The 25,422-nt window shown below is 34.4% G+C and overlaps 2 protein-coding genes across 2 annotated transcripts; one reads left to right on the top strand and one right to left on the bottom strand.

The window, feature by feature from the left end:
- Window positions 1-2,241: 2,241 nt before the first annotated feature.
- Window positions 2,242-23,850, top strand: LOC117790583. The gene is made up of 3 exons (XM_034630065.1): window positions 2,242-2,782; window positions 23,224-23,281; window positions 23,407-23,850. The coding sequence occupies exons 1-3, from the start codon at window positions 2,462-2,464 to the stop codon at window positions 23,550-23,552; spliced, it is 525 nt and encodes a 174-aa protein (XP_034485956.1). The 5' UTR covers window positions 2,242-2,461; the 3' UTR covers window positions 23,553-23,850.
- LOC117791958 (chromobox protein homolog 1) lies at window positions 7,451-8,059 on the bottom strand. The gene has a single exon (XM_034631900.1). It carries the CDS (start codon window positions 8,057-8,059, stop codon window positions 7,532-7,534), a length of 528 nt encoding a protein of 175 aa, XP_034487791.1. The 3' UTR covers window positions 7,451-7,531.
- Window positions 23,851-25,422: the final 1,572 nt, after the last annotated feature.

Here is a 25,422-nt window from a genome sequence, read left to right as displayed (position 1 = left end):
TAGGATACTATAAAGTATATTATAAATTCGTGATCAGGATCAAAATAGCATTTAAAAAGAAATAGTTTTTTTCAAACGATAATATTTTTCAAAATGATCATTTTCGTTTGCGTAGTCTTAGTTTTCAAATGATCTTTTTGCGACACCACCTTTTGTCTTTTTTGCGAACTTTTTGTTTTTGGCACCACATTTTGTCTGTTTTGCTAAGCTTTTTACGCCACCTTTTGAAAAAATATTAAAGAAATTTAAAATTCTGTAAAGTAAAACAAAAAAAAAATTAATTAATTTTTTTTTAAGATATATACAGGTAAAGAGAGAGAGAGAGAGAGAGAGAGAGAGAGATAGTGGAACTGGTCACAAGTCTAACTTAAGATTATTTAATAATATTTTTATAGGTAGTTAGTCTTTTATTAGCATTTCCGTGTCGGCAAGCAAAGGTGATAAGAAAAAGTAAACCAATTGAATTAAATAAGGACTAACAATGTGTATTATTTAAACTTAATAATAAAGAAAATGTCCAACCTTAAAATAAAAAATAACACTGTTAAAATGTGCTTAATATACACAACATGTCAAACATATGCACGATTGCTAAGCAGATTGTCAAATTGAGTACACCGTCAAGAGTCGACCTCTTCTGAGGGTTGCAAGCAACCGCTTTGCTGCACTTTAATAAATCAAAGTGCGATCAACAGTTCTGACACACAATACTCAATCACAGAGATACTCAGACTTCGGCTGCCGAATACATTCGTACGAGCGAACAGTCAAGTGTCCGTATCACATAGCAGCGTAGCACGTAGCACGTAGCATGTGGCATGTGGCATGGCTCTGTTCGTGGACCATTTTGTTGCTGCAGTCGACGATTTCAGTTCAAACGCGACGCACGCTTCAAGCGGACGAAACGTAAAATTCTGGCAAAACATAAAAAAAAAACAAACAAATTATTTTTGTGGGTCCCCCAGTGATGAGAAATACAGTGTTTACATTGGCTAAGCAAACAGAGATTAATGAACTGTGATAAACTGTGCAGCGTACTAAAATAATTTTTCAATTCAAGATCTTCAGAAATTCTGTGCTTTTGTGTTAATTATGCTCGTCTTTGATGTTGAGAGGGTGCTTGTCATGAGAGGGGATGCCAACAATCAGCCATCATGGACATAACGATGGTGCCATCGTTCATTCGTTCATTTAATTAAAAAAAATTTGTTAATTGGCTGCAGCAGTCGCTGCAGTTGCAAGAAGAGTGGATGGGTTGCAGCTACGCTGCGTATACGTGATGTCTGTTTGAAATTAAACAGCACGGCAGTTGAAAACGTGGCCACTTTTGGGCAGAGCAAAAAAATACTTAATCACCTGCCTCAGCTGGCGCACTTGCCCCACTTGCCCCACCTGCCTCACCTGCCCCACTTTCTGCCGACAGCCGCATCAAATCAAAGCCCAAAAGTAGGCAACAAAAAACACATACAAAGTCTTACAAAGGCTTACAATTTCGGGTAGTTTTCAAAGTACTCCGGGCAAATTGTGAAATTTCGTGGAAATTCTCAACGCTTCACTTCCACACACATATGAATGTGTGTGCACACCCATACAACACATGCAAACAATTTAAGTACCAAAAAAAGCAATTTAAGTTCACCTTTTTTTTGTATTTTGGAAATTCTCTTTTTGAACATGGCTCATCTGGCAGTAAGTTGGTAAATTGCAGCGTCAGCCGTAAAATGTTCAACCTTTTCGGAGTTTTTCTGATTTTCAACACAAATACATTTAGTATGAGAATTTGCAATTGATGATTTGTGTACAAATAGTGAGCAAATTGGATCTAAATGTTTAAATTTCCCTCTATTAATTTGAACAGTTTGTTTGCATATCACACGAAAATATCAATATCCTATATTTATGCAACAGTCTTATAGGTTTTAATTCAAACAGATTTAATATAAAGTGTTTGAGGAAAATTAAATTGAAATATTTCTAAAAATTCCAGAATTTTTTTGTGATAGATAAAAATGTTTTATGTGTATGAAATACACTCGAACTATTGCCATAATATGTTGCATGTTTCTGGTCAACAGATAAATTTATTCAAGATATATTTTATCTGTAAATAATTTAAAGAAGCGTATTTTGTAGTGATTTTCCAGCAATTGTTTATAAAATAAGCGGATTAAAGAATTTTTAATAAAGCTTAACAAACACCTTTAAATCAAATATTTTCTAGAAGTCAATTTAATTACACGAACAAGGAATTTTGAAATCTATAGTAAAAAGCTTGTGAGTTAACCGCAAACTAAAACTAACGATCAAATAAGTGACAACAAAGCGAACGACCCTCGACCGAAAATAAAATCAAAAGCAAATAAGAAACAAATCAGCGAAAATAGCGGAATTGCAATTTTTGTGAGTGCGCGTGTTTTGCAACTGTGTGCATCTGGTGTCCGAGTCAAAGGTCAAAACTCATATGAAAATGTCGCACGCTAACCTAAAAGCAATGCCAACAAAAGCCGTCGCTGCCATCAATGTCACGTCATTCAAAAAGCCCTCTAAGGTCAGTCGGGCAGCATATTCTGGTGCATCTGGGCCTCTATTGACGTTGCTGCTGCTTCTGGTCGCCATCTTGTTTTGCATCGGCAACTTTGGACTTGTCGAAGGCCTCAAGTGCCACATGTGTGGTGAATATAATGAGGGCGTCGGTTCCATAACACCCTGCTCCAACTACTCCAAGGAGATTGAGCATCTTTATCTTAAGGAGTGCAAGAAGAAGAGCGAGAAATTCTGTGTGGTAAGTAGATTTATCTCTTTCTGATTAGCGATAACAATTGACAGTCTCCTATTGAGATTTGACAATTCACTGTCTTTTGAAATAATAGCTAGATAATGAGAATATAATAAAACAACCCAATTTATAAAAACAAATATTAATAAGAAACAAATTTAGTAGGATTTTAGTATTGTCAGCTTATCTGAAGTCTAGCCTAGTTTTTTTTTAGCATATTAACTATTTAATTAATTCTAATTTAAAATCATAGACCAAACTTATATTTACTTCCAAACATCAATACATTTCTATATACTTAATAATAGTCGTCAATCGGCGGCTCTCAATTTATAATATCTGAATACATAATTTTTGCGTATGTTTACCAAGGGTCGATTGGTTGATTGACCCAACTGTGCCAGCTAATTAAAAATATGTATGTTTATTTGTTGGGAACTTTCTGCATTTCATATAATTACACAACATTTCATGTATTCAGAGTTGGATAAAAGCTACGCCGCAAACAAATTTATCGGGCTCGTTTATTGAAACATAATTTACGCGATTATTTCTGATTATCGTTGACACTGTCAATGAGCGTTCAATTGACAGCTTTTCGTGCTTTGTGCCTTGGGTGAAATATTTTACGATTGCGAGTATTGGTAAACATGAACATAAACTGAATGAACAAATCAGAAATACGAGTATAGCCTTTTACCTTTAACCATATATAACATATAGCTTAAATGGCTTATGGCATTGTATTTGTATCTGTATCATTTTTTTTGCCTTTAATCTTCCGACATTTTCTTCCCAACATCATGTTTGACAAGTCTCAATCTGAATCACCATCTCATCTGAAAACGGAAACTAACCGTTTCATTTTTGGTACCGGAACTGAAACCGTAACTGAAATAAATTCTCTTTCAATAACCAAAAACCGAATCGCTTGTACCGGTACGGTTGTGGTAAAGTGTTAGGTCAAAGAGTTGACAAACTTCCAACTGTCATAACTTGATGAAAACTGACCCGATTTTTAATCGGAATGTCATTTTGATTATGATTCAGTCTCTTTATTCATACTGCATTTAAATCTTTTGCATTTAGAAAATTTTTTTATTTTTCGACTATCATAGACATGGCTCCAAGTTGATGGTAAGGGTCCCCCCATTGAAATTTTGAAAATTCAAAATTTTAAATCTCAAGTTTTTACTTTTAATCAATTCCTTATATCGTAATTAGTATAAAACAACACTTTAAACTTGATTCTGAGGCCTTTCATATTTTTGTAAAAAATCATGTCAAAATTAAGAAATATTTTGACTTGTAAAGTGGCTAGGTCAGAGGCTTGAGCAACTTCGAACTGTCATAACTTTGGCAAAATTTTACCGATTTTCAAGCGGAATGTCATTTTGATCATAGTTTGGCCTCTTTATTTATTCGGTATTCAAATTTTGTTCATTTTGAAAAATTTTTTATTTTTCGACTATCGAAGTCATGGATGGTAAGGGTCGCCCTTTGAAATTTTAAAAATTTTAAATTTTAAATCTCGAGTTTTCCCTTTTATTCGACTCCTGATATCGTAATTAAATTTGATTCTACAACTTTTCATAATTTTGTAAAAAATCATGCCAAATTAAGCTAAAATTTTGACTTTTGAAGCTGCTAAGTCAATGTTGACCTACTTCAAACGTTCATAACTTTGGCCAAACTGTACCGATTTTTAAACGGAATATCATTGTCATCATGGTTTGGCTATATTAATTTATTTTGCATTTAAATGCAGTTGACTTTGCTGAAAAATCTAGATCTAGGCTTCGATTTAAATGAAAATTGAAAACTTGAAATCTTCAGTATTAACTTTTAAACCATTTCTTTTGTTATGACTAGTATAAAGAACACTAAAATATTTAAATTACAACTGGTCATACTTGGTAGCAGACTACAAGTTATTCAATACGTAAGTGCAAGCTTACATGCTATTTGGTAATAATTGAATGCTAATTACTTATAATTCAAGACTACACATATAATAGGCTTATTTGGTGACACCAAATGTTGAATTTGCAAACTTTGCTTGGGAAAACCTTCTCACCTCTAAGACTGTCAGAATATTATGCAAACTGTCTACCAATTTCAATTAGTTCTGTGGTCCCATGCCCAACTATATTATGTGTGTGAATCTGTATAGTGTAACTAAGTGCACAATTTGTGCATACATTTGGTCATACTGTTGAGCATTTTGCTCTTCGGAGTGTTAAGCAACAAGAACGCAAACCAGTCCATGCCACTTAAGAGACAATCTGTTGTTTGGGTTTTGGTAATCATTAAATATTTAACACCTACTTGCCACAGCTGTGTGTGTGCTGACATCAGACATACAAATTAACACTAGAATGAGCGTAGAACAAAAGTCAAACTTTGAATTTGACACTCTTGAAGTTATTTGAATGTGTTATACTATAGTAAACATTATTATATAAATAGCACACATCACACAATTGGATTACAACATATCGTATCACACAAACAATTCAATTATTGCGCTTGTTTTTCAAGGACTTTACTTGCTACCATTTATTTAAGAAACATCTCTGATGCCGCATTTCCATCTTATTCACTTTAAGCTCTACCATTTGGCTAACGGTATCGTCGTGATAGTTGTCATTTATTTGGCTGTTTGCTGTTTACTGTTTACTGCAAGCCACCCATTTAATTAGCCGCATAATTTAGCCCCAACTGCAGAGTAAAGGCTGCTAGGCAATATGCTTGTCTGCCCCAAAAAGTAGGCAACATAAATAAACTTTTGTTTAAATATTAACAAACAGCATACGTACTGACGATTAGACACCAACAACACCAACAACATGAGCAGCAGCGTCAGACGACGCTTTCATCCTCATGCTTACTCACTCTTCCTTACTCTTTCTCACCCTTTTCCTCTTGTATTCGTGTTGCAAAAGTTGAAGTGTTTCTTGGAAGCTGCTGTGGTCGTTTTTGTAGTCCCAACAGCTGGCTCTGAGGCTGCCTTGAGGTTGGCGGGGTTTCCATTGTGTAGCTGTAACGTTCTTTGTCATTTGTTGTTTGTTGTCGGGTGGTACAGTTATACCTAAAATGGTACATCTCTTTGCCGTTGGTAATTGGATCATTTATTTCTTTTAAAATATCATATTATTGTGTTATTAATATTGTATTGTGGCATAAAAGGGGTATATATTGCACACATAACTCAAGACTATAACAACAAGTAAATATTATACAGTTTTTAGTAAGTGTAGAAAACTGTTTTGAATATCTATGGGCGCCAGTACAATGAATAAAACAAATTTTCAGCTCTTAGAAACAAAAAAAAGTCAAAAATTAGGCTTTTTGCTTTGTATTTCACAACATATTATCGGTAAGTGGTATACCTGGTTAAATTCATGCTGGTTAATGCCATCTCTTGAGAGTGACAAAATTGTGTACTTTCTTTTTTTTTTGATACAACCTTTTTTTTAAGCAGAACGGTCGATGGAATTTGTTTATGCTAACATTGCATGCATAATTTAGAATTTCAATAACGAGTTGCAAGTCCCATCTACCTATACAAAATTATAGTGTTACACTCATGCACACACACGAACACAAACACATCCCTGTGGGGACTGTGGGGTCACTGGATAAACAAAAGCCCCATTGTTGGGCTCAGCTTCATGAAGGCTCAAGCACGTAAGCAAATACAAAAACAAAAACAAAAAAAAACATTAAAAAAAAAACACAAAATAGTGAAGCGATGGAAAACAACAGAAAGATGTATGTGTGTGTATAACCCTTGACCTCTTGCAAACAAAGAGAAGCGTGATAGAAAGCGAAGAGCGAAGAAACCCCAAACGCCAGGCCAAGTAATTAATTTTTTTTTTCCTGTTTTTTCCCCTAAAATTGGACAGAGCGTCCAAATTTGCGCTTCATTGCCTAAAAACTATAAGCAAAAAAAAAAAAAAACAGGCTAATCAACGACAACAACAACAATAACTATGGCAATTAAGGCAATGCCTCCAAGGTTAACTCTGTTTTTCAGTTACCGTGTCCTGTCTGCTCCTGCTATGAATTGCTGCCTACTCCGTTAGTTCCGTTAGCTACTACAACTACAACTACAATAAATGAGACTTCCATATGTGCTAAACGAGCGAAAGTAGTTTTACTCCGTTCCGTGGTTAAACCAGTTACCACCAAGCATAAAAGACAAATGGCGTAATAAAAGAACAGGTGAATCAAGGACTGTGAAGTTTCTTAAATGTACCTATTCATTATACGCTGTGGCCATTAAAAACGGAAAATGGTAACAATACTTAAACATTCTGCAATTTTATTTAACGGAGTATAAAAGTATAATTCTATTATATAATATATCAACAAAAGAGTAGATTTTTCACTGTTTGTTCACCTAATAAAAACTATTACCAGTTGTTCTTGTGTCCTTAGGTGGAGGTCCTTCTGTCTGTTACATAAACACAAAGTATAAGAACAATTTTTAATACTAATAGCAAACTAGCTCTACCTGTAGTAATTGTTTTATAAATCTGACTGTCTAAAATCTTGATTATTTACATCTTATTCAATTAGTTTTATTCATATAAAAAAAGCCTGGTGATTTTTTAATGTTCTTATGCCTCTTGTTTCTTTTTAAAATTAAATAGTTCTATAGAATCATTATAAAATCAGATCGTTTTTTTTATTTATAGCTCAGTCTATAAAATCAACTTAAAAAGATATTCCTTGATAGAATTAATCTAATTAGTCGCTTGATTTAACTAAGAAATGTTGTCGGAATCTGAAGTGTCTCTCATAGAATTTAAGTACCATCTGAGGTACATGTGCATAAGCTTCCTTTGATGAAACAGTTTCTGGTTGATCCAAGTCCAAATATTTAACAAGAAATAATATTTGTCCATTGATTTTCGCGGCACTTAATATTTCTTCAACTTCATATCCATTATCAAAAGCATTGCTCATTACAGTTTCTGCTTCAATTTTCAATCGTTTTGCTTTAGTTTGATAAAGAGCATTCTCTACCAGTTCGGCCTTACGTTTCATATTCTTCAATTGACGTTGCGTTTCAAATTCATCAATTAATGATGGGCAGTTCAGATTCTTTGCAAGCTCCCAGGTATTGTCCTCATCCGAACATTCTTTCCACTTAACCAAATATTCCAGTTCTCCTGCGTGCATGCGACGATGAATTATCTTTTCTACAAAATATTCCTCATCTTCATCGCTGCCCACTTCTGAAGGAGTTAAGCAATGTTTATCTTCCGAATTCATGGTTCGTTTTTAGTGTTTTCTTTTTACAAAGCTGATGCTGATTACGCTGTAGTCAAATAATTATTTTCAAGAGAAAACAATTTCAAAGGCAACTAGATCAATTTGTTTGTTTTCCAATGATTACATAAAAAACTAACATATTTACAATCCCTTTGTATGATATAAAGAAAACTAAATATAAGTTTCTAGTCAACCATACTTAACTCAATAATTTTAAATTTCTTATATATATGGATTAAACGTTAAAATCTTAAAGCTCCTTTTTTTCCTGCACCTATTTTTAACGAGAAAATAAAAAAAAACTTAAGAACTTAAAACCTAAGCTGTAAAGTTATGTGTATAATAAATAAATAAAATAAAAAACCAAAAATGTTCATAGAAAGATATACTTTAGATGGACACACATACATACTCGTCTACATATTTATACACAAAGTAACAATTAACCTGTTTCCCGTTTACTCTTTACAACTATACGGCTTAGCTTTCACATGCAGAGCTTTTTTCGTTTTTATTTAATTCTTAAAGTTGTGACTGGTTGGCTAAAACACACACACAAAAACACTTACTTGGCCAATTATGTTACTTGCAGCTCTGTAACAGTTTTTGACTAACAAAAAAAAAAGCAACAGCAAGCAAAGTCTGATTGTTCTAGTAGAGAAAGCTCGACTGCATGATGTCCTGGTAAAGTCAGTGAATTTCTTTTGAATTTATTATTCTATCGAGATGTTATTCCTAAGATAGATGAAGAGCATTCAGCGTTGAATTGACTCATCAATTGGAACAGTTTAAGTGCTTAAAGTTATTATACCCATTTGAAATGGCTACAGGGTATAATTGTAGTTGGCAGTTGGAATGCTTTTATGGCGAAAAAGTTCTTTCTTGCATATAAATGATTTTGATAACGCGCACAGACATCTTGGGACTTTATTATTTCAAATTCAAATGATGTGCACAAAACATAGCACATAGCTTAAACTGTGAGAGTTATAATAGAAAAAATAGGTCAAACTGTGGCTGACAATGGTTTCATTTTGCCTTCCAGATAGCAAACAACCACAATTATGGCATCATACACACATACATAATTGCAAAGTGAGGAAATCCTAATAGATGTTTGGATTTGTTATGCAAATTTGAACTTTTCTCTCCTTTTTCTCTGTTTTCCATTTCTATTCTACCTTTTTATTAAATGACGAATTCTGACTGAATTTATTGACAAGCTGTTGTTGATAAAGGTTACCTCGGGCAGACAGTGGCAACTTGTGCGATTAAGTTATGGCATGTCAAAGCCACTTTGTCAGCCCATTGAGCAAGGAAAGTTTCCAGTTACCAGCTCCCAAATCTCATCAGCCAAAATGCACAAAAAAGAGAGCATAATTTATAGCCTGAAATTTATATATGTGATATATATATACCCACGATTGCCAGGGCAGCAATAAATATGTATACTGTGCGTATACGCAACGAACTTTTGCAATACTCGGCAAAGACTTAATGAAAAATGATACTCCGCCCAGCATCTAAAACAGAAGCTAAGCGTGTTTCCAAGTGTCCCAACGCAGCTGTGGCCAACTAATAAGTTGTGGGCGTGGCACAATATGTGAATGTGCGTGGCACAAAAACTTGGAAAATTATATGGTTGTTGTGTCACAGCATCTATCCAAACATTTGCGTGTGTGTGTGTGTGTCTTCTGTAGCCAGATATGTGGAGTACACGGAGAAGCAGCAGCTAAGCCTTAGTCAAAACGGAAATACGAAATACCTTTACGTCGGACAGCCATAGCGCCATCTTGGCTCTGACAAAACTTTGTCACTCTTTTTTTTGTTTTGAAGTAAACAACTAATTTTATTAGAAGTTTTTGTACCATTTGTTCTGAAATTTGTAAGGCATTAAAGAGAATAACACGGTGATAAAATACTCGTCTGCCTTGTTTTTTGTTGAATATAGTGAGTATTTTACAACTGTCACAGAATCAAAAATCACATTATCACGTCTTATTAATTTTACAAGTGTTTTTACCTGCTTAAATTTTAAAACTGTACGTGGGTAGAAATTCCGATTTATGGAATATTGATGATACTCCTACAGTTAATAATTGACGACCAGCCATTGTAGAATTATTATCTTAGTGATTTAAATTTCTAAACATCATTTATATTAGTCAATACACAACAAAGTCAAAATAGTATTCACAAAATGACAGCGTTCAATCAATCATTCAGCCCAAAAATTTGAAATTTAAACTAAATTTGAATGTGCGACTCGCACAATAAAATGTTTGTGTACAAAATACAATTCCATACCCTAAACACATTACACATGTACAAAAGGTGTATTTCAGCTTTATACAAACTTATCTATCAGGGAGACTTTTTTGGTAAGCATTAATAACTAAAAATATTGGAGATATAGGCTCTTAATTAAGTACAAATTCCATTCAGCTAATTTATCAAGTTTGTATATTTAATTTATATTTGCCTTTTCATAAAACAGTGTATTTTGTAGTCGAGTCCTATTAACGTTCTTCATTGTCATGCACTTTATTTAAAATTCTTAATTAAATATGTGTCCATTCCATTTGTATGCCTTTAATATTCATTATGAGTTACGAAAGCCATTTTTAATATATTATATAATGAAAGAAACATATATATTTTGTATATGTTAATTAATTTCGGGAAAACTGAATAAAATATCAGATGGCATCGCCTAATAAAAATAATTCATAACGAAATTATCCTCTACCAAAATGAAGCATAAATTTCTGGTAAGAATGCTCAACAAGCAATATCCGCAAACCAATTAAAAGTTTCAATCATTATGGAACGCGATGATAATACTTGGTACTTTCGGGAGAGTTGTAAATAAAGTTTAACTTGTTTCAGCATTGATATGATTCATTGTTTTTAATTTCATTCAACAGCCGAGTGCTGTGCTGTTTGTTTTCACTCAGTTTCTGGCATACTTTTATTGCTTCATCTGGGGCTCTTTGGCTTTGCCGAGCCACGAGATTGTGTAACTGAGCGCAACTAAATTGATTAATGCGGCCGAAACAACACCAAAAGGGACAGACTCAGCCTCAATTTATTTCTCTCTCTCTCTCTTTCTCTCTGTCTCTGTCTCTCTTTCTGCTCTAAAGGCGTCAGTGCATAAAAACGCGAAATGCGAAACAACTTGCATGCTTTTTTACTGCAACTAAAAAATGCACAAACGCAAACTGTTTTAACGCTCACTGCATCACTGCTTCCTCTTCACACAGATACGGGTACTCAAACACACAGATACACCCTCACACAGACACACCCCCTACAAGTAATGTTTGTAGGACTCTTAGGCATTTGGAAAGCCAGTTCTGGCTGGCAGACAAACACTTTAAGCCCTCAGAACAAGATCTATGACAAGTTATTGCCATATTGCTTACCCAGTTGTTGTCGGTTCCAGTCAATCCTGACCGTAGATGATGATGGCATTCAGTGTACCATTAAGCGGCTGTCGATAACACACCTACCACATGCTTACGACTGACATTTTGGCATATTTGCAATTGAAGGTAGCAATTGCTAACGGATTGCCTAACATATCCAATACAATATCTGTTGTTGTGGTTGGACTTTAGCCAGAATTTCAACTTTGTGTTGTGCTGATGAGTGCTCTTTTTTTTTTCTCTCTGGGTATTTATGTCTTTCTCTCACTTCGTTTCCTTTAAGTGGCCAACAGGGGTTGACACACACAAATACACATACAAATGCCAACCTACTTGCATGGAGCAATCAAAGACATGTTGACGTTCAATTTAGCCGCTGTTGATTTGTGTCGTCGTCAGATTTTTGTCCGAGGTCGTAGCCGCCTTTTGGTTTTTGCTTTTGTTGAATCTCGCCTGTCAGTTACGCAACCATTTGCCTTTTCTTTGCTCAGTGTTTTTCCAGGGGGTCAGGGGGTCAGGCAATTTCATCGAGGCAAGAAAAGCCAAAAATGTTTACACGTGATTTATGGCGCGAAATATTCGTTTACGTGGTGGCTCCTTTATGGCGACGACGTTGTTGTCGTCTGCAGCTGCTCTGCTCTCTGGCAACGTCTTAGATGACAGCCAGTTTTCCACTCGGATCTGCGAATTTTTCACCTGGATTTATAGAGCTGCAAAATTGCAGCTTAAAACATTTTAAAATATTACGGCAATCTTTGAGTTAAGGCTTGGAAATCTTAATGATCCTTTAACCAATTTGGTATTATGTTTTTTTTTTTTAGCGACCTAAATACTTGATCCAATTTTATGTTGTCCAACTTTTGCAGCATTAGCCGTAAATTGACCTTTAATTTTTTCGAAATAAAAAAAGTAAAAAAATTGGCAGAACTATTAAGGAATTATGGATTTAAAAAAATATTCAAACTGCCAGTATTTAACGGTTGAAATGTGCTTTGATGAGTCAGTCAGTCAGTCAACACACAAGTTTTACACGTTTGTCGCAATTACCATTTCAAATTCCATGTTATTTCATACAAAATGAGGGGGAATAGTTCTTAAATTTTCTAAAATAAATATTCTCAAACTCAAAGTGAGTAAAAGTTGTTTTGATTTTGTGTCAGCTGGTATTTGAATTTGAGCGACTGGAGGCGGAAATGTTTTTATCTGCACAAAAGTAAGTAAATATATACACAGATTACAAAGTTTATTTCCTTTTGCAGACAAATAAATGTGTGTCGTAGACATAATAGACAATCAGAAGACGCCACTCCTTAAAAGCTTGAAATGATAGCAAACAAATAAGATTTCTTGTGCAAAAGATACGCTGTGCGAATGTATAATTCTATTCAAGGGCCTAATACAGTTCTTCCTCATCTTTACTACTCTTATTAAATGTAAAATAATTTTTGGAAATAATCAATAAAATTTCATTTAAGTAACTACACTTTCTGTACTTATAAAAGTTAAGTTGATCTATTTTCATTATTTTAAACTGTATATTTAATTCATATTAATTCGACTAGTTCTAGATATTTTAATACCACGATTGGAAACTCGATTGGAAAATGCCTATAACAAAAATTTCTAAATAGGAGCAAAGGGACTAAAAGAAATTCAGAAAAGTATTTCATATATTTTAACTATATGACATAATAAAGTACAAGTTTGTGTCAGAGACAGAAATAGACATACGCAAATGTAGGTTATATACACATATATATATATGTACAAGTGTATAAAGATGCCGTTAGCACACTTCGAATGATTTACGCCCTCGTTACAAATACAAAAACGCTTAACTGCAGATATCTCAAATGGCGACTGTAAGGCTCAATAGTCAAAAGTGTGAGTTTGTGTGTGTGTGTGTGTGTGTATGTTTGTGTATGCTTAGAAATTTACATTTTGTATACCCTTTCAGTTCCCATGGAGACAAAAATTTAAAATGTTGCAAATTGTGTAATATGTTTAATTAAGCTTATTTATTACAGATTTATTTCCATTCTTATTGCAGAAACTAGCAAAATTAATTTACACTAAAATAATGACAATAATGACTTAAACTTAATTAATGAATGTCACTCCCAACATGTTGTTATTAGCAGATACAAACACACATAGAAAGAAAAATTAATCGAAGTTCACATAAATAAATGCATTATACTACTTTAATAAAATACTTTTGAAATTTAAGTCTAACTTATAGAAGATTTAAGTGTGCTGAACAATAAATAAATAGATATTTGATAAAAGTGTAAAACTTAAAGAATATGGCAAGCAAGAGAAGTAATCAGATATTATTTTGGATCACGCTGGTCACACTGACAGTCTGCATAATATTGATCGGAATGTTCTCTGGCTACTCCCATGCGCCTGGCAGACTTAAGATAACACTGATAACATTGGTATTCGTGTTCCTATTTCACTATCTGGTCGCAGATCCAATCAAGTTTGTGTTACAATCCATTGAAGCCTCTTTTTGGCCCCCAAAAAATAGAAAGTTTGAGACGGACGAAGAGTCAATACATCACAATCGTCTGGATTATCTAAAGTTGCGACTTGAGGGGCTGCGGGGTGTTTTCTATATAACCGAAAGCCATCGGGATGAGAAGCTTAACATTGAGTATAAACATATTGTGTCTGATTTCTGGTTATATGGGAAATACTTTTGTTTTTTAATATGCATGGTATTGATAAGACACAATGATCACAAGTTTTATACTTCGGGAAACATCAAGAAGCTCTTTTTTAGGAATGACACTATCTATTTTGGCTTGTCGGAGATCCATCAAATAGCCGACGTCTATAAGTTCATTGAATCTTCACTGATAAATGCATTTATCATGAATGATAACCGAACTGAACTGGTAAATTGGGTGCATGGCGAGCAAACGGTATTATTGGGAGTTGTTCGATTACGTCAATTGCGTCTAACGGAACAGCATTACGGCTTAGGTGAGCCTCCATTCACAGATGAGAAGTATATGCCCGAATGGAAACTGCCGTATGAGGAGTTTCCCTATAACAGCATTTATTGGCGCATCTTTCAGCCCTGGTTACCGATGAAAACAAACACCCGTCAATATCTAATGATGAATTTTAAGCATTATGGCTACTACCGGAATTACCCAGAGTTACAGGGATACATAGCGTTACTCGCTCGTAGTCGACAGAATAGCCTAACGATTCTGAAATATCTTCAAGATTCCAAATGGCTTAACTACAACACTTCGGCTATTTTCATGGACTTTACGTTGTATAATGTGGACGCAAATATCTTGAGTGTATGCAGCTTGAGAGTGGAGCAGACACCTTTCGGTAGTACAATTCCACACGCAGAGGTAGAATCCATTGGACTACTGGAAAGTCTTAACTATATGACCATTTCCACTTTGGTTATTCTATTGCTTTATACCATTTTCTTTATACAGTTCTTTAAGGCGCTAATGGTAAAGTTATGGTTTAATTGCTATGAACTACAAGATTCATGGAACCAAGTGGATATTGGAATTTTTGTACTCAATATGATCGTATTGGCACTGATTATAATTTGCGAATTGATGGTATCGTCGATTCTTGATGAGATTCAAGAGGCCAGTCAAATGCAGTACATTGAATTAAGATATGTGGCTCGATTGCAAATGACCATAAATATTGTCAAGGGTCTTCTCATCGCCATAGCCACGCTACGTCTATGGAAGGTACTACAGTTCTCAACACCCTTTCAACTCTTTACCCACACTCTGTTCCTAGCTTGGAAAGCGGTGGCAAGCACTGTTATGCTTATCTGTATCCTTATTATAAGCTTTGCAGTTGCCGCTTCAGTCATTAATGGCAATAACAGTTCCAACTTTTATCGACTTGGCAGGAGTTTAGTGTCCTGCATGTGTTTTGCTCTCGGTTTTAACAAAGATTTAGCTACAGAAGATCTCTTTTATAATGACAGCACTCTAGGCATTATTTTGCTTCTAATCTTGATATTCGTCATCTCAATGATGTTAAAAAACGTTTTTGCATCTTTAATTAACGATTACTTTACCACTGCGAAGAACCAACAGAATTCCCGTGCTTTACACCATATTAGCATCTTTGAGTTTCTACGAATTGAGTATTTTGTATATTTCAAGTTTCTGCAAAAGTTTCGTTTCTTTCGGAAACACTATAAAAGTCAGAATCGAACTGTTTCGGAAAACATAAAACGGAAAATGGATAATTTGGAGAAGTATAGGCGACGCCAAGAAATTCTGAAGAAAAATTTAAAGCTTACTGATGTGGTACTTGAAAATGAAGACTTCAGATATCACAAGGAACGTATTTATGCGATTGGGGAAATCGTGAATACTCAACTTGATATACTAGAACGTATGCTTTTCTCGGAAAAAGACGAATATCTTATGCAAGAATGGCTCTAACTTTTTTTAAGTGTCATTTAGAATTTTTTTTATTAAATTAACTATAATATTTACATATGTGGAATGAGTTGAATTTCAATAGTAAAATAAGTTCAATAACATTGCAATAAAACATTTCCATTGTCAAAAAATTCTTCAAAGTTATTTATAAATAAGTTAATTGCGTTAAGACTAGATCAAATATGATTGTTGCAATATAGCTCCCAAGTGCTATAACCAAAAATTCAGATAGCTCGATAATCGTACAGTTTTGTTCATAGTCATAATAATTGATGCATGTGGAATTTCGATAGTAGCAAAAGACCAGGGCTACTGTGAGTATCGTCTTGCAATTCCAAATGCAGATGCGTTCGTAAATGCTATTAGAGTCACTACTGTACCGCCAGGGACCCAAAATCGGTTGAAACATAAACCAATTGATAAAATAAAACTCGATGTTATGCTGAAACTTATATTTGAAGCGTCTCCAACATTCGACCTTTGTCTGAGGAAGCCGACTTTTGGCTATAAGCTGTTCCGAGTCATCGGGATAGCTGGACACCTTTATTTTCTGACCACGCTTTAGCCAGGTGTTAATGGTAAATGTATGGCTCAGACCTTGCCGCAGATCATTTACTTGTATGGAGCGACAGTACCAGGAAGGGTATCTTCCGGAATGATCATGACTTATTGTTAATCTGCAAGGTAGCTGCACTTTTTCATCGCTGAGACACACTAAGCATGAGGTATTCACGCTCAATTGTGGATCTATCGGGTTCTGATAGATGACCACTTTGTAGCGTCCAAGATCCGACTTGAACTCCAGCTTAATGTTGGATGTAGTCCCCGCTAATTGCATTCCACCCGTCAGCAAATAAACAATGATGTTCTCCGATTCCGGCGGCACTTCATTCCGATTCGATTTAAAGACTCTTATTAGACTCGTTTTCTTACTATGCAAATGCATCTTGGCAGAAAACAACAAGGTTAGAGCTCCCAAAATGAATAGAATATTGAATGATATACAACTCAAATTGAGCGGAAAGTTGTAGGCATATTCGTAACTCTTTTGGATGAGGAAGGGCTTGATGGGATACTCCTTGGCGGAAAACACTGACATATGATTAATAGTGCAGTTTAAGTGAATTGAGTTTTGTTCCAAGTTCTGGGAATAGCAGAACTTTCTTACCCAGTGCGGATTGTTATCATGAATTCCCCATACACCGCACTCCTGTGCGGTTACTCGAAATCTGTAGGTGACGCTTGAAGCATCGAAGGGATCCTCTTTATATACAGCTATATATGCAATGCTCTTGTCAGAACAGCGATTCCTTAGTACTACGGATCGGCGTTGAGCCTCGGGAATATAGCAGTTAGCGTCATGCAGATTTTTTAACCTCGGTTCCACATTCATTGTGATCAACACTCTAAGATTTTTCGTTGTGTTTAAGAAATCGACCAGAAGATTAACATGATCGTAGAGCTTGATCTTGTAAACAGCCATACTGTGATATAGTACATCCGTCTGGTAGTTAAGGTCATTGGGAATGTTGTCGTTCCGTCGCAAACTCATTTTATACAAATTAGCAGAATCGGTTAGCTGAGCAGTTGATGTAGCATTTCGGCCAAAGATGCTTACGGCTAAAAGAGCGGTAGTAGGGGTCCAATCTTCTGGTGCCCACCAGAAGATGTTACTCTTGAAACACCATGTATGTAGCATCAGTTCTTTAGACTTGAGTTGTTGTCGCAAACTGTCAACTGATTTTAGAGGTACCTCAAAGGTGCAAAGTGTGTCATTGGAAGTATACAGAATAGGTTCATATTTCTCGTACATTTCCACTTTGTAGCTAACTTGTTCAGTAACATAATCATAGGGCTCCTCTGGCTGAATATAGCGAGTTAATTCCTCGCCAATCATCTGAAAGATTTTGAAAATCAATTTCACAATGTTAGAGTACCGATTAATTCGCTGCGTAACTCTTATATTAAATGGCGACCAATCGACATAAACATCATTAAAATCATGAAGCATCAGCTCCTTTTCCAGATTCTCATTGTAGTTTATACAGTAACTAACTATATTGGTTACTAACGTTGCCAAGTTAAAACACATGTCTTCAGTCATATCCATAATTTCGTAGTCCCTTCTGATAAAGTCAAAGGTGAGGACTACTCTCTCCAAAAGGTCTGAAATGACATGGCCATCAAAGCTGTTAATCATAGACTTATGGACAATTTCCAGGGTATTTAAAAGCTCTAATAAACTAAATGTTTTATCATATTTCAAGGCTTGAATGTAGCGTAACATTAAATTAATATCGGACTTGGCTGTGATTCTTTGCAGCATACAAAAGAACTGTTGTCTTCGACCCTCTTCAAGAGTTTTAGATGCGTTATTATGAAAATTCTTCAGATCAGATTCTGGCGAAGGTTTAACTGTAAAGAAAATCTCCTTGAATGCACATGGGAATTGAAATCCGCAGATGCGAACAGTTAATGAATCCATGGCATTAAGATACAAGAATGTTTCTCCAGAATAGTTATTTTCTTCATAGATTTTTCCCAGCATAAAGGTATACAATATTGGCTCCTGAAGCGGCGTACTGACTTTATCGCAACGCACATGGAATCTGGTGATGCATTCAACTCCCGATTTCGGTTCAATTATGCAATCTCCCACAGTTGGTGCCTGTGACTTATGTAGTTTAAGTTCTGCGAAACCCATTGCTGTTCTCTCCATTACGCTGAGTTTTACGACAATCTGCCCATCCAAATCCTTGGCAAGTTTGGTTATCAATCGGGGCTTATTCTGTTGCATATTCACTCCATTTAATGTCCACGTATAGTTAATGGGCATTCTGCACCTGGGACAACTAGCTCGCAGGTGCAATACCATGTCGACGTCGTAGAGATTGGACTGACAATTCCTAAGGCACTCTATATCCAAGCTCATTGGAAATCTATCTGTCACCACACGAAGCATCTGAACGGCTGTGCTGCTCCTGGCAGGAACCAAGCTATTTGAGACCTTTAATGTGATACGGTTTGTTATTCCCTTATTGAGAACTTTGGCTGGGATATTTAACTTTGCATCTGCAAGAATTTCAAATGAACTGAAAATAGTTTCAAAGGTTTAAGGAAGCTAAGTAATTACGTTTGCTCTGAAAGGCAAGGTACTCCTCATTACTACCGTTCTCTGAACTTAAAAGCCAGGTGTATCTCAGCTGCTGAGGGATTTCTAGTCGTCGTGCGGGATCACGACTCTTCGAGCCATCTAGGATTAACCATTTATCCTGATTGACCTCTCTTAAGTGACCTCCTGCTATATTGGCTCGTACATTGTGTGCCGTTACTTTAAGGTAACACTGCCCCAGTATTTTACTTAGTTAAATTTTATATTCACTTGATCGAATTAAGTCCTAATCGCGACAATAACGTAAGCAATAATAATCAAATTTAGAGAGAAGCTTGGCTTCGTTTTAAAGTCTTTTTAGGTCTCTTATAAATAAGAAATGTTTCTTATTTTCATCAAAATAAAATGGCTACGTTATTGTTAGTTTAGGACTCGATTTTTGTTTTTTTTTTGTCTTACCCGCGTGTATATCCAAGGTGTGTTAGTCTCCTTAAATGTCATCCGTACTGAGAGTAATATATTTGGATGGAGATAAAGCAAGGGGTCGTACCACAAGCTGTAGTGGGGTATCTTAAACAACAGTTCCTTTCCAACGCTTGTGGAAAACAATGAAACTGCAAAAGGATAATTTTTATGCTTTCAACTTATAGTCGTATGAAATTTGGCATAACATACAAGTTTCCTCAAAATTAAAGATGGTCCACTGTGTGCGAAATGTATTTTCCGATGGATAACAACGTTTTTCCACAATTGCCTGAATGTTGGTGAAGTGCTCGACATTCACCTCGCGTGGTTTCTTGGGATCCATGCACTGTTGGAATATAATTTTCGGGATGCACATTCCAGATCTTGGCTGAACCACATGCACCATTAGTGACAGGTTCTGCTTTTTGTGAAAAGACTCGATGTCAACTGTTAACTGATTGTCACCCAGTGTGAAATAGGTTGCCTCAAACAAATAGTACCAAGCCTTACAATACGGTACTTTCATTTGTCTTCTGATGCCAAGTTCATTTAGAGTTGTTGTTAAGTTCTTCGTGTAATTGACACTACTTGTTGTATTAACATGGCCTATCAAATAAGTCGGCGTTGATACTGTTATATCCAGCTCCAAGGATCCTAGCTCTTCGAAGCTCAAGACGAAATACTGCTTGGTTCCATAGAAAGCACGCACATTAAAACTACAGATCGGTTTAGTAGGTGTCTTCGATTTTATCTTTGGTTCCTTGCAGTCATATTGTTCGCAATCACAGATCATTTGACCGATATAAGGCACACAACTCTCCCTGATTGAGCATGGGTTTTTCTCTGTTTGGCACAGATCCTTGACTTTCTCACAGTATTGACCATGAAAGGCTTCTGCAAAACATTTGCAGCTGGGCTTATTATCGACAAGACTACATTCTCCGGCAAGATTGCAGTACTCTGGAGAGCAATCATTTGCCAACCTGGACATGGCAAATAAATCACACAATAGAAGAGTGCAAAATTTAAATTTATTAAAATACATTTTTGGCACTTTTCTCTGTTATTTTTAAGTCCCCGCATGCTTTAAGTTCTCAATTAAGTCCCTGTATATATATTAAAATATTGCAAGTAAAGCAAAGTATCTATAATCTGTCAAATATTTATTTTCGAGTATTTCATTTCTCTTCATGTATTTTACTAATCTAGTAAGTTACTTTACATAATAATCTTTAAAAATAGTACAAAAAGTATGAAGATATGGAAGATAAGAACCACGAATCAAATATAATGAAAATCTACATATTTTTGATTGTTGGTGGTAAATAGATAAGTGCAGCCAAACGTTTGATGCCAATAGCAAAATCAGTTTATTGCATTACGTCTACGCTATGGCCAAAGGCAGCTCGTCTTTTGCCATTTTTGGGAATCATTTTACTTGTGAGGAGGCCAAGACAGACAGGACATGCTAGGACAGATGGATAGATGGAGTGAGCTGGCAATGCTGTTTTATTCAAAAGTTCATTGATGTTGCAACTTGACTATGTCAGTGGGCGGTAACAACAAATTGCACTTTCAAAATGTTCTCAGTGTATGAGGAAAATAGAATCTTGACGGATACTCGTTTTCTTCTGCTTGAAAGCTTGCCAATATGAATTGCTTCACTATCAACGCACACACATAGAAAATCAAATTTCAGAAATTCTTTCAGGTTGCGTTTGCTGCATTGATGGAATTGCATTTGATAACAGGGAAGCGAGAGCAACCAGGGGAGACACACACACACACATATCAACATATATTCACAAGTCAAGTTTCCGTGCGCACTGAATTTCGGAAACGAAGCGTAAACTCAAGGCTGCTGTTTGGTGTCTTTGAAAGTTTCAAAACATCTGAGAAGCTCATCAGTCTTTTAAACTTCCAATTCTTAAAGGCTCGTTAAGAAGTTACCTTTCATTCACTGTCACATTTAATCAAAATATTTTCAGTGCGATGTACTGTGAAAAACAGTTTCTTAAACATATTTTCTGCTTAAAATACAATTTTAGGGCCGGGTTTTCAATGTCTAGTTAAGAGGTTTGATAACTATATCAGAAATGTTTTAAAGTAAAAGTATAGAAATTAATGTCAAATTAGAAAACATCGCTTTGATAAAATTTAATTTGTAATATAATTTTGAATACTTTTTTATTGTGACTAAAATTACAGGGCATTGAGATTTGTCTGCCAAGTTTGTATTGTATTTCTACATAAAAGTTCAGATTTATTATTTTACTCCACTCGCAATGTATATTCTTTAGTTTCTTTAGTTGAATCCCTTGGTATAATAATTACCACACAATAGTAACATTTATCAAATCCCATGCATCGACCACCCGTCGTATGTGTAATGTCTATGTGCATAGTAAATGTAAGTGTAGTTCTGTATGTATGTTCAGTTGGCTGCCAGCTGCAGATACCATAAAGCTGAAGAGCAGATGGTTGAAACGCACACAAAGTTGTTAAGTGCCACCCGTTAGACCAACAGCGGCCATTGCAGAATACTTGGGATCCTTCGCCCACAATGCTGGGGCCACTTGCATGCCTAGGTTTTTCACATAGTCCCTCGGAGCACCTCAGTGTCTCGGCGCAATCGATTAAGCGGGTTAAGTGCTGCATAAGCTCTTAGAGAGCATCCCCAGCTGTCTGTTTTGTACACGTGTTTGTATAAGCCTAGCCCACGGCTCTCAGGTTGAAAATGTCTTATTGTTGTTGTGTTCTGTTCATGCAATTAAATAAAATTAAATAATACCACTTTGGTAAAACACATCTGGCACATGTGAGCGAGTATAACATATTATGACTATGGGCATTGTTCTTTTATTGCCTTAATCACACCTTAAAAACAATCACGTTATTGTGTTTACAATTCAATAATTTAAAGTACTGTTTAAGCTATTTTATAATCAATATCATAATTCCCTTGTTAAATGTAAATCATTCTAACAAGAGTAATAATTTATTAATTGCTTTCAATTTTAGATAATTGCATTTATCATACCCATACTGTCAATGTGCAATCTGCATGGCAAATTAAGTATAAAATTAATTACGAAAGCCACAACTGCAAATTAAATGTTCCAATTAAACGAATGTGTGTAATGATGATAAATAATTACAAAAAGCTTAAGCCTCCATTTTACATTTTGTATATATCAGAAATTTCTGTATGCAGAATATCAATAGTCCTATTTATAATTTCACCTCTGCAAAGGTCATTATAGTAACACCACAACATTTTAAACTCATTAAAACAGGCATTTCGGCTAAATCAATGAAGATTGTGTATCAGTATTAAACTAATTATAAGCTAAGCTTTAATATATTTCTAGATTTTTTTAAAGTAAAGTCCGGAAGTAAAACTCATCCCGGGATACACAATTTACTTTAACCAACACCTGACAAAGCCGCTGTTATAAAGAAACTTAGACTGATATCAAAACTATATAAATGTATATTTTCTTACATATATTTTTTTTACTATGCGCAGATACATTATACTTATTACTATATTATGGTAGAAGTGCACTGTTGATACTTTTTTGATGTTGTGTAAGCGTACAGGGAATATTTCAGTCGAGAAGTTACGACTTAAGTATATTTATAAGTAACTTACATTAAATTTAAATCCACAAATAAAATGTTTTTTTTTATCTTTTTGACTTTTTTCAGAAATATGTAAGCGAATTGTCGACTGTGCGGGATTGTGCAACTGAATGCGTTGAGAAAGGTAGGCAATATATTACAAACTGAATTATTATTTATTAGAATTGTTTATCATTCAACACGCAATTACTAATAAGACATTAATGTCTCTTTATTATATCAATTTTAATATTATTTTCATGCTTATAGAAATATGGGAAACCCAAACCTATTGCTGCACAGAAGATGGCTGCAATTCTGGTGGTCATCTGAAGTATTCTATCGTATTGTTGACTATTCCGTTCTTCAACATAATCTGGTCAATTCTTCATAACTATTTAAAAGTGAGACGTTAAGCTAATTCCATAATTACTAAACAGTTTTACCTAAAATAAAGCTTTTGATTAATTTAATCCTTTCACTTTGGTTTGGCTTTGTATAAGTAATCCGCGTATAGTGATTATTGTTTCCAAAGAGAAATTCTGTATATGGGACCTAAAAAAACAAAAAAAAAGGAAAAACCAATAAATGTTTATTTCGACTTTTAATTAGTTTTCAACTAATTGTAGTAATACTTAAGCGCATATTGCCTTGTGTGCTTGTAATAAGTTTAACTGTCTTCCCAAATGCAAGTTTGTAATGAAATAGGCACAATTTATAAACATTTTAATAAAAAGCTGCGTAGAGCAAAAATAAAGTAAATATAAAGCAAATGCATTGTAACTCTGCTCGATTGAATTGAATAGATAGCCGAACATCCAGATAAGCTGAATTACCCAATATATAATTGGAATTACTTAGGACATTGTGAGAAATTCTTAATATTTATTAAATATACCACATGCAAAAATTTAACGAATATTTATAGTAATTGTTTGTTACAAAATTAAAATATATACAAATTTAAGTTAGAATAACTAGTAAGTACTTTGCGTTACATTGTGTCTGCTGATCGAAGTATATAAAGTATCTAGTGATGATTGAAAGAAAAATTCTTAGTTTAAACCACACAAACGGTACTCTTTTGTCACAGCTTAAATTACTCGTATTATAAAAAAGAATATTGTAGGGATTATTTAATGTAGAGTTTTTCACAAACTTGTCGAGTTTACTTAAAGACAAGCGAGTAAATTAGGTATTCAAATTTACAACTAATAAGTACCCTTATAGCATCTGCAATACGGATGTTTATTTCAAAAATGTATAAACTCACTTTTGGTATACAGTATTTTCTGCATAAAACTATTTCAGAATTTTTGAATTTAAAATATTTTTTTTTAATATTTGAAGTATTACTCAAAATATCAAAATCACAGTAAGTATATTTTGGGGTCTGTGATTTTGCTTTTTTGAATAGTATTATTAATTAGTATAATAATACAAACTGTTTAATTTACCTATGCTTATATAACATAACAGCATTAAATACCCTGTATTAAGTTCGAAATGGGCTTCATTAAGTCGAGTAAATATGCGAAGGAAAATATCCTATTAGAAAAAAAAGTTTTCAAATAAATAAATTACAGCCGACATGTGCACAAACGTATATATATATATATATATGTAAATGAGGGCGAGGAATGTTAGTGAAATGCACACTTGGTTACAGGGTATCGTCTAGGCGGACACTTTCGTCTAGAGTATTCTTACTTCTTAACTAAGCTTTTAATTTAGCAAAATTTGTCTTACTACGAGTACTAACAAAATATATAAATATGTATGTAATTTTAGGGCAACGCAAATGATCAATAAATATTTTAAGAACAATTTAACCAATTTTACCTAACCGTACATGAAATTCTAAATTATTATTAAATAAAAAAGCTAAATATCATAGTTGTATTGATGAAGAAATCAAATTATTGAGCAACAATTTGGAATATGCTATGTAATAGTTAACATCCCAAAAAAGGAGAAAATATAACATTTAGTATATTGGATATTTAGTAGAATGCATTTTTAGCAAACCAAATGTAAAAAAGATAAAATACTTTACAAATAGCGCACTTACTCGAACACATTGCCATTTTAATTTATTTAACATAAATTAACTTTCAAAATATAAAGATAAATATAAATAACACACATACGTACGTACAATGTATAACCATTTTAATCAGTAAAGTAATCAGCTTTAAGGCTTACGAGATATAAAATAAAAACAAAGAATACTTGTAACAAATGTTAAATGTTAGTTCCTTTAAACCACAAACTCAAATATAATAT

Source organism: Drosophila innubila, assembly GCF_004354385.1.
Source record: "Drosophila innubila isolate TH190305 chromosome 3R unlocalized genomic scaffold, UK_Dinn_1.0 2_E_3R, whole genome shotgun sequence".
NCBI lineage: Eukaryota > Metazoa > Arthropoda > Insecta > Diptera > Drosophilidae > Drosophila > Drosophila innubila.
This window is presented reverse-complemented; position numbering and strand designations above follow the sequence as displayed.

Coding starts and splice junctions, on each gene's coding strand:
- LOC117791958 (XM_034631900.1), bottom strand. CDS start 8,059: ATGAATTCGGAAGATAAACATTGCTTAACTCCTTCAGAAGTGGGCAGC.
- LOC117790583 (XM_034630065.1), top strand. CDS start 2,462: ATGAAAATGTCGCACGCTAACCTAAAAGCAATGCCAACAAAAGCCGTC. Junction 2,783..23,223: donor AGAGCGAGAAATTCTGTGTG/GTAAGTAGATTT, acceptor GACTTTTTTCAG/AAATATGTAAGCGAATTGTC. Junction 23,282..23,406: donor AACTGAATGCGTTGAGAAAG/GTAGGCAATATA, acceptor TCATGCTTATAG/AAATATGGGAAACCCAAACC.